Below are 15,113 nucleotides of genomic sequence, written 5' to 3' on the forward strand. Positions count from 1 at the left end.
CTCCCTATATACAAGAATATAACTGCTATAATACTGCTCCCTATATACAAGAATATAACTGCTATAATACTGCCCCCTATATACAAGAATATAACTACTATAATACTGCCCCTATATACAAGAATATATCTACTATAATACTGCCTCCTATATACAAGAATATATCTACTATAATACTGCCTCTATATACAAGAATATAACTACTATAATACTGCCCCCTATATACAAGAATATAACTACTATAATACTGCCCCTATATACAAGAATATAACTACTATAATACTGCCCCTATATACAAGAATATAACTACTATAATACTGCCCCTATGTACAAGAATATAACTGCTATAATACTGCTCCTATATACAAGAATATAACTACTATAATACTGCTCCTATATACAAGAATATAACTACTATAATACTGCCCCTATATACAAGAATATAACTACTATAATACTGCCCCTATATACAAGAGTATAACTACTCTAATACTGCCCCTATATACAAGAATATAACTACTATAATACTGCCCCTATATACAAGAATATATCTACTATAATACTGCCTCCTATATACAAGAATATATCTACTATAATACTGCTCCTATACACAAGAATATAATTACTATAATACTGCTCCCTATATACAAGAATATAACTGCTATAATACTGCTCCCTATATACAAGAATATAACTGCTATAATACTGCCCCCTATATACAAGAATATAACTACTATAATACTGCTCCCTATATACAAGAATATAACTACTATAATACTGCCCCTATATACAAGAATATAACTACTATAATAGTGCCCCCTATATACAAGAATATAACTACTGTAATACTGCCCCCTATATACAAGAATATAACTACTATAATACTGCTCCTATATACAAGAATATAACTACTATAATACTGCTCCTATATACAAGAATATAACTACTATAATACTGCCCCCTATATACAAGAATATAACTACTGTAATACTGCTCCTATGTACAAGAATATAACTACTATAATAGTGCCCCCTATATACAAGAATATAACTACTATAATACTGCCCCTATATACAAGAATATAACTACTATAATACTGCCCCCTATATACAGGAATATACCTACTATAATACTGTCTCCTATATACAAGAATATAACTACTATAATACTGCCCCATATATACAAGAATATAACTACTATAATACTGCCCCTATATACAAGAATATAAACACTATAATACTGCCCCCTATATACAAGAATATAACTTCTATAATACTGCCCCCTATGTACCAGAATGTAACTACTATAATACTACCCCCTATATACAAGAATATAACTACTATAATACTGCCCCCTATGTACCAGAATGTAACTACTATAATACTGCCTCCTATATACAAGAATATAACTACTATAATACTGCCCCTATATACAAGAATATAACTACTATAATACTGCTCCATATATACAAGAATATAACTACTATAATACTGCCCCCTATATACAAGAATATAACTAATATAATACTGCCCCTATATACAAGAATATAATTACTATAATACTGCCCCTATATACAAGAATATAACTACTATAATACTGCCCCCTATATACAAGAATATAACTACTATAATACTGCCCCCTATGTATAGGAAAATAGCTACTATAATACTTCCCCCTATGTACAAGGATATAACTACTAAATTACTGCCCCCTATAGGTAAGACTATAACTACTGTAATACTGCCACCTATGTAGAAGAATAAAACTACTAAAATACAAGACAAGAATATAGATGGATCAGATCACATGACATAATTATTATAACTGACTGGAATTGCACTTTGATATATATGACTTTGTGGATTTGGATGACAAGTACTCCTCTACCTCTCAAAATTTACTGAATAGGCACTGATTGTGGATATGAGGTACTACATTTTTTTGGTCAAAAAGGACGATATACCAATATTGATGTTCTTATACGGCACCTCGGGATTAGAGTTTTTGTTTCTTTTTTATATTGTTTGTTTTTTCTTTATAGACTACCACAGTATTTTCCAAATGTGTTCATTTTTAAGAGCAAGAGAATTAGGGTATGTTCACACGGCCTATTTACGGACGTAATTCGGGCGTTTTTGCCCCGAATTACGTCTGAAAATAGCGCCTCAATAGCGCTGACAAACATCTGCCCATTGAAAGCAATGGGCAGACGTTTGTCTGTTCACACGAGGCGTATATTTACGCGCCGCTGTCAAATGACGGCGCGTAAATAGACGCCCGCGTAGAAGAAGTGACCTGTCACTTCTTTGGCCGTAATTGGAGCCGCTATTCATTGACTCCAATGAATAGCAGCGCTAATTACGGCCGTAATTGACGCGGCGTTCAAGCGCCTGCACATGCCGGTACGGCTGAAATTACGGGGATGTTTTCAGGCTGAAACATCCCCGTAATTTCAGCCGTTACGGACCCCCGCCGTGTGAACATACCCTTAAGATACTTTTTGGTGTTGACATGAAGTCTCCGATCCCCAGGCATTCCTCATCATTCATATCATAGGTCTTCATTAGATGGACATGACGTGCTGGGTAAGGAGGCAACTGTATATATCTATCCTCTTACATCAGTTCTTTTGTTTGTGTCTTTTTTGTTCCGTAGGAGAATTCCAAATTGCTCTCTACAGAAGATGTCTCAATGGGTTGAGGTGTTAGTCTTGTTTTTTTTTCTGTTTTGATTTTTTTTGTCTTTTCCTTCAAAACGTTTCCTTTTTTTCATTATTGTTTTCTCCAGCTTGAGGCACAGTTGGTTTTGATATTTTATGTTTTATTTTTGGAATTTTTGTAGGCTTGAGTTTCCGTGAGGTCTTGGTGGGAAAAGTGTTTTTTAAACCAGGCTCAGGAGGCAGTGTGGTATGTTCTGTTATTGAGTATTGGTTGAAAGTGGCCTTGGTTGGCTTTGTGTCCTCAATGTGTGGAAGTCTAGTCAGCAGATCTTCAGTTGGCCTTGTAGCCTGCCAAGTTGGAGATGATTCTCTCACATTATTTTTTTTATTTGTGTTTCTTTTACTTGCTTGTTTTCTGAAGGAAAATGCTAAGTTGCTTTCTGCTGAAGATGGGACAACAGGTTTAGGTGTTGGTTTCGTCTTCTTTTTTTGCTTTTTGGTTTTGTCCTGCAAGAAGATTTCCGCGTTTTCCTTGTTGTTAACAAGAACTTTAGATTTATTTGGTTTTGACACATTATGTTTTGAGTTCTTATCTTTTAGTTTAAGCTTTGAAATCTTTGTCGGCTTCACTGTCTTGGAGGTCTTTGTAGGTAAGGGTTTATCTAAATTTGGCTTAGAAGGTGACAAAACACTATTGGATATTGAGGGCTCCTTAACTTGGGGTATACTGGGTTGTAAGGGCTCAACAGATGGAGGTTTAGTCAACATGTCCTCAGTTGGCCTTGGTTGCCTTGTTGGAGATGGTTTCTTGATCACATCCTTAGAAGGCTTCTTTGCTCGTTGGGTAGGCAATGGTTTTTTAGTTGTCTTTTTTGTTTTTTCATTCTTAGTTTTTGTAGGCTTCTTTAATCTGGCGGTGGAAGATGGTGTTTGGCTAGTGGTCACAGGGGACATCTTTATTTCTTGAGTTGGTTCTATTTTATTGACAGTCATCTCCGTAGGCCTCTTTGTTACCTCGGTGGTTGAATGTTCAGTGGCAATGGGTGTTTTTGTGGTGGTAATCTTAGCAGGAGCTTTAGTAGTAGTTTTCTGTAGTTTTGGTGTTACTTTAATAGGCTTCTTGATTGGTGGCTTACTTTCTTCACTAAGAATTTCAAGAACTGTCCCTGGAACAAAATAGAAGGTCAGTATAAAATGGCTGACTTTAAAGTAATAAAGCTGCAAGATCTGTAAGCGTTAGTGGAGTGGACACATGCTATCGAATTTCAGCATGTGACCGATAATCAATGTAGAACTGATATTGGATGAATAGAACCGGATTTGGCCTCCCATCTTTAGGGGTAAGGCGTTGTGATTAATCCTATGATCTTACTGGTTTCAAAATGTTCTACCCACTTTTTGACATTGCCCCGTCACATGAACCCTTGTTGTCGTTTACATAATCACATGGACTAAAACAAGGGACTTATTTCCTGAACTACAGTACCACATTCTGCTGGAGGACTCTAATTCTTCCATGATCTACTTCTCAGTTTGTGACTTGTCCTAGTTCCCCATATCATATAATTACACTGCCAATGTCACATGCAGTCCGATTAGTTCTTACATAATCACATTAGTAGACAGGTCACTGCCTCCCACAAGATCAGAACACTCCCCCTCTGCTGCCCTCTATCAGGACCGATATTGGCTATGTTGGTTACATTTTTTTATGAGATGTAATGTGATTTCAATCTTCTTTTATAAAGGTATTATAAAGTTATTATACTATACAGATATTGTGGATGATTCTTAGATGTGGCAGCAGGCATTTCAATAGTGTATTTCAATCTCACATCCAGGGTTGGACTGGCCCACGTGAGTACAATGACCCGAAAGGTTCAGTAGAAGATAACCTCATTTGGAGGTGACTTTGGAGACAATCACTTACCACTAGGGTCTTTATCTTATGGCACGATGAGCCCAAAAGAGGGGGAGGTTGGGCCGAAGGAACCCTAGGCAAACTGACCACATCCATCTACTGAAATAGCCTTTTCTTTGGTGATCCTTTTCTACTTTCTCTGTCTGTGATCTCTATTCCCCTCCACACATTACAGTCTTGTCCTCACTAACATCATTACGCGAGTGGACAGGTCACTGCCTCCCACAATACCAGCACACTCCTCTCCTGCTGCTATTGTCATTCCCATGATGTTCTATCCACAGCCCTTAAAACTGAGGACATTCGAAGAGAGGAAAAATAATCTTAGTCAAAGATAACTTAAATGGGTTTTCTCTAATAACACCCATTTAATTTGAGAGTCAAGAACCCTGGCAAATAGCTGAGGAAGATTCTTCCACCTATGTAATACATGGATGGACGAGTCACTGCTTGTTAGCTGCTCTCCGCTATGGCTCATAGAGTGGGTCCCGTGCATTGTTGTCCTAATTATTATTTCATGAGGAATACAGTTATTTACTTAAACAGACATGTCAGGAGAGGTGACAGGTCCTCTTTAAATAGGTCTAACATTTTATAATATATCGATGGAGTGGACAGAGCTCTGTTTTTCTGATACAGAGTTCCAAATTCTCTTTTTATAGGAGAATTAAATGATAAAATCCTGCCTATAGCTGCCACTAGATGGAGCTTACTTCATTCTGTGTTATAATTGAGTTCAATGCATAAACAGTATGTGTTAGACTCATGAACTCCCCCTAGTGGTGGCTGAAGGCAGACAGAAATGTATCATTTAACGTGTTGGGGATTTAGACGCTCTGATCTCTATAAAGCTTTATTAAGAAATTGATCAGCACATCATTTTGGACATAAAAACAAGATGGTGTCGTGGACATTGACTTCTCAACATAGAATTAAAGTTTTAAAAGAAAAAAACTTTTTGTTACATATTTTAATGTATGCTAGTGGGCCTTTACTCTGGTAGGGTTCCTTTAAAAATAATGACCACAACTTTCTTCCATTAAATTTGCTTACTTTCACGTGGAACAAATGGAATGACTTTACTTCTTGTTCTCACTGGCATAGGTCTGTATGTACATTTTCCAGGGGGCGCTCTCCTAAAAAAACAAAAAGTTGACACTAATAACAAGGAATTCTAAGAAATCGTCAGCACAGCCATGTATACATTATAAGGAGGAAAGTACTAATCCCCAATAGTAGGTGGCGCACACAGGAAAAATGGCCCAGGTCCAAGGAGACGGCTTATTTACAATAGAGATGAAAGGAACCGCAGCACTCCGCGATTCCGAAAAATGTGTTAATATTTATTCACCTAGCATAGAAAAACTTGCAACATTTCAACCCATATTGGGTCTTTATCAAACATAAAAGCAGATTACAGCGCAAGAGGAACTGCGCATGCGTATACGCAAAGGAACTGCGCATGCATTCGCACTTCACATTCACTGACGCTACGTATCCTCATACGTCATTCTACAGGCAGGGTGGAGCTACAGGGGGGGTTAGCCCTATCTACAGGCATAGTGGCTCTATATTCAAGGGGGTGTGGCACTATCTACATGGGCACTGGCACTTTATATGTGAGCACTGTTGCACTATCTACATGGGCACTTTATATGTGGGCACTGGCACTTTATATGTGGGCACAATGGTGGTATGTGGGCACTGGCACCATCTATGTGGGCACTATCTACAGTGGGAACTGTGGCACTATCTATAGGGGCATTGTGTCAATATGGGGCATTATACTGTATGGGGCATCTGTGTGGGTATTATACTGTATGGGGCAGCTATGGGGCATTATACTGTATGGGGGAATATGTGTTGGCTTTACACTGTATGGGTGCATCTATGATGGTATTATACTGTATGGGGGCATTATATTGTGTGGGGGCAGCTATTTGGCATTATACTGTGCAGGGGTTCCACTGGAGCATGATACTGTGTGGGCTGAACCGGGTGTGTATGGGTGAAGATTCGGCGCGGTTAGAAGTGAAAAAAAATTGATGTGCTGTGCTACGTGCGCCGCATCAGTTGTCCCTCTTTGCGATACTTTAAATTTTGGAGGTATGGGAAATCATGTCACGACCCATGTGCTATATAAAGTGTGCTGCATATAATGTATATAAGTGTCCCGCATATAATGTATACAAGTGTCCCGCGTATAATGTATATAAGTGTCCCGCATATAATGTATATAAGTGTCCTGCATATAATGTATAGAAGTGTCCCGCATATAATGTATATAAGTGTCCTGCATATAATGTATATAAGTGTCCTGCATATAATGTATATAAGTGTCCCGCATATAATGTATCTAAGTGTCCCGCGTATAATATATATGTGTCCCGCATATAATGTATATAAGTGTCCTGCATATAATGTATATAAGTGTCCCGCATATAATGTATATAAGTGTCCCGCATATAATGTATATAAGTGTCCCGCATATAATGTATATAAATGTCCCGCATATAATGTATATAAGTGTCCCGCATATAATGTATATAAGTGTCCTGCATATAATGTATATAAGTGTCCCGCATATAATGTATATAAGTGTCCCGCATATAATGTATATAAGTGTCCCGCATATAATGTATATAAGTGTCCCGCATATAATGTATAGAAGTCTCCTGCATATAATGTATATAAGTGTCCTGCATATAATGTATATAAGTGTCCTGCGTATAATGTATATAAGTGTCCCGCGTATAATGTATATAAGTGTCCTGCATATAATGTATATAAGTGTCCCGCATATAATGTATAGAAGTGTCCCGCATATAATGTATAGAAGTGTCCCGCATATAATGTATAGAAGTCTCCTGCATATAATGTATATAAGTGTCCTGCATATAATGTATATAAGTGTCCTGCATATAATGTATATAAGTGTCCTGCATATAATGTATATAAGTGTCCCGCATATAATGTATATAAGTGTCCCGCATATAATGTATATAAGTGTCCCGCATATAATGTATATAAGTGTCCCGCATATAATGTATATAAGTGTCCCGCATATAATGTATATAAGTGTCCTGCATATAATGTATATAAGTGTCCTGCATATAATGTATATAAGTGTCCTGCGTATAATGTATATAAGTGTCCCGCATATAATGTATATAAGTATCCCGCATATAATTTATATAAGTGTCCCGCATATAATGTATAGAAGTGTCCCGCATATAATGTATAGAAGTGTCCCGCATATAATGTATAGAAGTCTCCTGCATATAATGTATATAAGTGTCCTGCATATAATGTATATAAGTGTCCTGCATATAATGTATATAAGTGTCCTGCATATAATGTATATAAGTGTCCCGCATATAATGTATATAAGTGTCCCACATATAATGTATATAAGTGTCCCGCATATAATGTGTATAAGTGTCCCGCATATAATGTATATAAGTGTCCCGCATATAATGTATATAAGTGTCCCGAACATAATGTATATAAGTGTCCCGAACATAATGTATATAAGTGTCCTGCATATAATGTATATAAGTGTCCTGCATATAATGTATATAAGTGTCCCGCATATAATGTATATAAGTGTCCCGCATATAATGTATATAAGTGTCCCGCATATAATGTATATAAGTGTCCCGCATATAATGTATATGTGTCCCGCATATAATGTATATAAGTGTCCCGCATATAATGTATAGAAGTCTCCTGCATATAATGTATATAAGTGTCCTGCATATAATGTATATAAGTGTCCTGCATATAATGTATATAAGTGTCCTGCATATAATGTATATAAGTGTCCCGCGTATAATGTATATAAGTGTCCCGCATATAATGTATATAAGTGTCCCGCATATAGTTACATAGTTACATAGTTACATAGTTAGTACGGCTGAAAAAAGACACATGTCCATCAAGTTCAACCAAGGGAAGGGAAAAGGGAAGGAAAAATTTCTACACATAGGAGCTAATATTTTTTTGTTCTAGGAAATTATCTAACCCTTTTTTAAAGCCATCTACTGTCCCTGCTGTGACCAGCTCCTGCGGTAGGCTATTCCATAAATTCACAGTTCTCACTGTAAAGAAGCCTTGTCGCCTCTGCAGCTTGAACCTTTTTTTCTCCAGACGGAGGGAGTGCCCCCTTGTTTTTTGAGGGGGTTTTACAAGGAACAGGATTTCACCATATTTTTTGTATGTGCCATTAATATATTTATATAAGTTAATCATGTCCCCCCTTAGTCTTCTTTTTTCAAGGCTAAATAGGTTTAATTCTTTCAATCTTTCCTCATAACTTAAATTCTCCATGCCCCTTATTAGCTTCGTTGCTCTTCTTTGTATTTTTTCATCCTTTCTATGAACTGGAGCCCAGAACTGAACTGCATATTCTAGATGAGGCCTCACTAATGCTTTGTAAAGTGGCATTATTACATCCCTGTCCCGCGAGTCCATGCCTCTTTTAATACACGACAATATCCTGCTGGCCTTTGAAGCAGCTGATTGACACTGCATGCTGTTATTGAGTTTATGATTTACAAGTACACCCAGATCCTTCTCAACAAGTGAATCCGCCAGTGTAGCGCCCCCTAGGACATATGATGCATGCAGGTTGTTGGTACCAAGATGCATAACTTTACATTTATCTACATTAAACTTAATTTGCGAAGTGGACGCCCAAACACTTAGTTTGTTTAAATCTGCCTGTAATTCATGAACATCTTCCATAGTCTGAACTATATTACATAGCTTGGTGTCATCTGCAAAAATAGAAATAGTGCTATTAATCCCTTCCTCTATATCATTAATAAATAAGTTGAATAATAGTGGTCCCAGCACTGAACCCTGGGGTACACCACTTATAACCGGGGACCATTCAGAGTAGGAATCATTGACCACAACTCTCTGGATACGGTCCTTGAGCCAATTCTCAATCCAATTACAAACTATATTTTCTAAACCTATAGTCCTTAATTTACCCATTAGGCGTCTATGGGGGACAGTGTCAAATGCCTTTGCAAAGTCTAAAAACACTAAATCCACAGCGGCCCCTCTGTCTAGACTTCTGCTCACCTCTTCATAAAAACAGATTAGGTTAGTTTGACAACTTCTGTCCTTAGTAAAACCGTGCTGGCTGTCACTTATAATGCTATTTATTGTCACATAATCCTGTATATAGTCCCTCAATAGCCCCTCAAACATTTTCCCCACGATGGATGTTAAGCTTACTGGTCTATAATTACCCGGGGAAGACCTAGAGCCCTTTTTGAAAATAGGCACCACATTTGCCCTGCGCCAGTCCCTTGGCACTATACCAGTCACTAGAGATTCTCTGAATATTATGAAAAGGGGGACAGAAATAACTGAACTAAGCTCTTTAAGAATTCTAGGGTGTAACCCATCTGGTCCCGGAGCCTTGTGCACATTTATTTTATTTAATTTAGCTTGGACCATCTCTACATTCATCCAATTCAGTATATCAACTGATAGATTAACAGCACTGGCACCGGCTACATCAGCTGCTCTTTCTTCTGTTGTATATACAGAGCTAAAGAACCCATTTAGTAACTCTGCCTTCTCTTGATCCCCTGTGATCAACTCCCCATTACCATTATCTAGGGGTCCTACATGTTCAGACCTTGGCTTTTTTGCATTTATATGCTTGAAGAATTTTTTAGGATTTGTTTTACTATCCTTGGCCACCTGCCTTTCATTTTGTATTTTTGCTAATTTTATTACATTTTTACAGATTTTATTAAGCTCTTTATATTTTACAAAGGCTACAGCTGTACCCTCAGATTTGTATTTTTTAAATGCCCTTTTTTTGTCATGTATTGCCCCTTTCACAGAAGGTGTAAGCCATGTGGGGTTTAATTTGAGTCGTTTATAGTTATTACCTGTAGGAATAAATTTTGCACTATAATAACTCAAAGTAGATTTGAAAATCTCCCATTTATCATTTGTTCCATTATTTGACATTAGTTCTTCCCAGTCTATATCCTGAATTGCAGCCCTCATCCTGGGGAAATTGGCTTTCTTAAAATTAAATGTTTTTGCCCTCCCAGCCTGCGTTTGTTTTTTACAGTATAGGTAAAATGTAACTATATTATGATCACTGTTACCGAGGTTTTCACGAACATTGACATTCCCAACAAGATCTGCATTATTAGAAATGACCAGATCCAACAGAGCTTCACCTCTAGTCGGGTTTTCCACAAACTGGCCCATAAAATTTTCCTGCAACAGGTTGAGGAAATGTCTCCCCTTTGCAGTTGAAGCCGAACCATGACACCAATTAATATCCCGGAAATTAAAATCTCCCATTATCACTACAGTACCCGCCTGTATATAAGTGTCCCGCATATAATGTATATAAGTGTCCCGCATATAATGTATATAAGTGTCCTGCATATAATGTATATAAGTGTCCCGCATATAATGTATCTAAGTGTCCCGCATATAATATATATATGTGTCCCGCATATAATGTATATAAGTGTCCCGCATATAATGTATATAAGTGTCCCGCATATAATGTATATAAGTGTCCCGCATATAATGTATATAAGTGTCCCGCATATAATGTATATAAGTGTCCCGCATATAATGTATATAAGTGTCCCGCATATAATGTATATAAGTGTCCCGCATATAATGTATAGAAGTCTCCCGCATATAATGTATATAAGTGTCCTGCATATAATGTATATAAGTGTCCTGCATATAATGTATATAAGTGTCCTGCATATAATGTATATAAGTGTCCCGAACATAATGTATATAAGTGTCCTGCATATAATGTATATAAGTGTCCTGCATATAATGTATATAAGTGTCCTGCATATAATGTATATAAGTGTCCCGCATATAATGTATATAAGTGTCCCGCATATAATGTATATAAGTGTCCCGCATATAATGTATATAAGTGTCCCGCATATAATGTATATGTGTCCCGCATATAATGTATATAAGTGTCCCGCATATAATGTATATAAGTGTCCCGCATATAATGTATATAAGTGTCCCGCATATCATGTATATAAGTGCCCCGCATATAATGTATATAAGTGTCCCGCATATAATGTATATAAGTGTCCCGCATATAATGTATATAAGTGTCCCGCATATAATGTATATAAGTGCCCCGCATGTAATGTATATAAGTGTCCCGCATATAATGTATATAAGTGCCCCGCATATAATGTATATAAGTGTCCCGCATATAATGTATATAAGTGTCCCGCATATAATGTATATAAGTGTCCCGCATATAATGTATATAAGTGTCCCGTATTATAATGTATATAAGTGTCCCACATATAATGTATATAAGTGTCCCGCATATAATGTATATAAGTGTCCCGTATATAATGTATATAAGTGTCCCGTATATAATGTATATAAGTGTCCCGCATATAATGTATATAAGTGTCGTGCATATAATGTATATAAGTGTCCCGCATATAATGTATATAAGTGTCCCGCATATAATGTATATAAGTGTCCCGCATATAATGTATATAAGTGTCCCGCATATAATGTATATAAGTGCCCCGCATATAATGTATATAAGTGTCCCGCATATAATGTATATAAGTGTCCCGCATATAATGTATATAAGTGTCCCGCATATAATGTATAGAAGTGTCCCGCATATAATGTATAGAAGTGTCCCGCATATAATGTATAGAAGTGTCCCGCATATAATGTATATAAGTGTCCCCCATATAATGTATATAAGTGTCCCGCATATAATGTATATAAGTGTCCCGCATATAATGTATTTAAGTGTCCCGCATATAATGTATATAAGTGTCCCGCATATAATGTATAGAAGTGTCCCGTATATAATGTATAGAAGTGTCCCGCATATAATGTATAGAAGTGTCCCGCATATAATGTATAGAAGTCTCCTGCATATAATGTATATAAGTGTCCTGCATATAATGTATATAAGTGTCCTGCATATAAGTGTCCCGCATATAATGTATATAAGTGTCCCGCATATAATGTATATAAGTGTCCCACATATAATGTATATAAGTGTCCCGCATATAATGTGTATAAGTGTCCCGCATATAATGTATATAAGTGTCCCGCATATAATGTATATAAGTGTCCCGAACATAATGTATATAAGTGTCCCGCATATAATGTATATAAGTGTCCCGCATATAATGTATATAAGTGTCCCGCATATAATGTATATAAGTGTCCCGCATATAATGTATATAAGTGTCCCGCATATAATGTATATAAGTGTCCCGCATATAATGTATATGTGTCCCGCATATAATGTATATAAGTGTCCCGCATATAATGTATAGAAGTCTCCTGCATATAATGTATATAAGTGTCCTGCGTATAATGTATATAAGTGTCCCGCGTATAATGTATATAAGTGTCCCGCGTATAATGTATATAAGTGTCCCGCATATAATGTATATAAGTGTCCTGCATATAATGTATATAAGTGTCCCGCATATAATGTATATAAGTGTCCTGCATATAATGTATATAAGTGTCCCGCATATAATGTATATAAGTGTCCCGCATATAATGTATCTAAGTGTCCCGCATATAATATATATATGTGTCCCGCATATAATGTATATAAGTGTCCTGCATATAATGTATATAAGTGTCCCGCATATAATGTATATAAGTGTCCCGCATATAATGTATATAAGTGTCCCGCATATAATGTATATAAGTGTCCCGCATATAATGTATATAAGTGTCCCGCATATAATGTATATAAGTGTCCCGCATATAATGTATAGAAGTCTCCCGCATATAATGTATATAAGTGTCCTGCATATAATGTATATAAGTGTCCTGCATATAATGTATATAAGTGTCCTGCATATAATGTATATAAGTGTCCCGAACATAATGTATATAAGTGTCCTGCATATAATGTATATAAGTGTCCTGCATATAATGTATATAAGTGTCCCGCATATAATGTATATAAGTGTCCCGCATATAATGTATATAAGTGTCCCGCATATAATGTATATAAGTGTCCCGCATATAATGTATATGTGTCCCGCATATAATGTATATAAGTGTCCCGCATATAATGTATAGAAGTCTCCTGCATATAATGTATATAAGTGTCCTGCATATAATGTATATAAGTGTCCTGCATATAATGTATATAAGTGTCCCGCATATAATGTATATAAGTGTCCCGCGTATAATGTATATAAGTGTCCCGCGTATAATGTATATAAGTGTCCCGCATATAATGTATATAAGTGTCCCGCATATAATGTATATAAGTGTCCTGCATATAATGTATATAAGTGTCCCGCATATAATGTATATAAGTGTCCCGCATATAATGTATCTAAGTGTCCCGCATATAATGTATATAAGTGTCCCGCATATAATGTATATAAGTGTCCCGCATATAATGTATATAAGTGTCCCGCATATAATGTATATAAGTGTCCCGCATATAATGTATATAAGTGTCCCGCATATAATGTATATAAGTGTCCCGCATATAATGTATATAAGTGTCCCGCATATAATGTATATAAGTGTCCCGCATATAATGTATATAAGTGTCCCGCATATAATGTATATAAGTGTCCCGCATATAATGTATATAAGTGTCCCGCATATAATGTATATAAGTGTCCCGCATATAATGTATATAAGTGTCCCGCATATAATGTATATAAGTGTCCCGCATATAATGTATAGAAGTCTCCTGCATATAATGTATATAAGTGTCCTGCATATAATGTATATAAGTGTCCTGCGTATAATGTATATAAGTGTCCCGCGTATAATGTATATAAGTGTCCTGCATATAATGTATATAAGTGTCCTGCATATAATATATATAAGTGTCCCGCATATAATATATATAAGTGTCCCGCATATAATGTATATAAGTGTCCTGAATATAATGTATATAAGTGTCCTGCATATAATGTATAGAAGTGTCCTGCATATAATGTATCTAAGTGTCCCGCATATAATGTATATAAGTGTCCCGCATATAATGTATATAAGTGTCCTGCATATAATGTATATAAGTGTCCCGCATATAATGTATATAAGTGTCCCGCATATAATGTATATAAGTGTCCCGCATATAATGTATATAAGTGTCCCGCATATAATGTATATAAGTGTCCCGCATATAATGTATATAAGTGTCCCGCATATAATGTATATAAGTGTCCCGCATATAATGTATATAAGTGTCCCGCATATAATGTATATAAGTGTCCCGCATATAATGTATATAAGTGTCCCGCATATAATGTATATAAGTGTCCCGCATATAATGTATATAAGTGTCCCGCATATAATGTATATAAGTGTCCCGCATATAATGTATATAAGTGTCCCGCATATAATGTATATAAGTGTCCCGCATATAATGTATATAAGTGTCCCGCATATAATGTATATAAGTGTCCCGCATATAATGTATAGAAGTCTCCTGCATATAATGTATATAAGTGTCCTGCATATAATGTATATAAG

General features: G+C 36.2%; 1 protein-coding gene across 1 annotated transcript in view; it reads right to left on the reverse strand.

Annotated features, from left to right (window-relative positions):
- Positions 1 to 2,749: 2,749 nt before the first annotated feature.
- Positions 2,750 to 15,113, reverse strand: part of HHIPL2 (HHIP like 2) — a 30,724-nt gene continuing 18,360 nt past the window's right edge. Inside the window, exons 8-9 of the mRNA XM_075863762.1 lie at positions 5,634 to 5,716; positions 2,750 to 3,825 (exon numbers count right to left, since the gene is read on the reverse strand). Of these exons, the coding sequence (XP_075719877.1) occupies positions 2,750 to 3,825; positions 5,634 to 5,716 (1,159 nt within the window). The remainder of the gene's footprint in view (positions 3,826 to 5,633; positions 5,717 to 15,113) is intronic.

The sequence above is a fragment of the Rhinoderma darwinii genome, chromosome 4, assembly GCF_050947455.1.
Source record: "Rhinoderma darwinii isolate aRhiDar2 chromosome 4, aRhiDar2.hap1, whole genome shotgun sequence".
In the NCBI taxonomy this organism is placed as follows: Eukaryota; Metazoa; Chordata; class Amphibia; order Anura; family Rhinodermatidae; genus Rhinoderma; species Rhinoderma darwinii.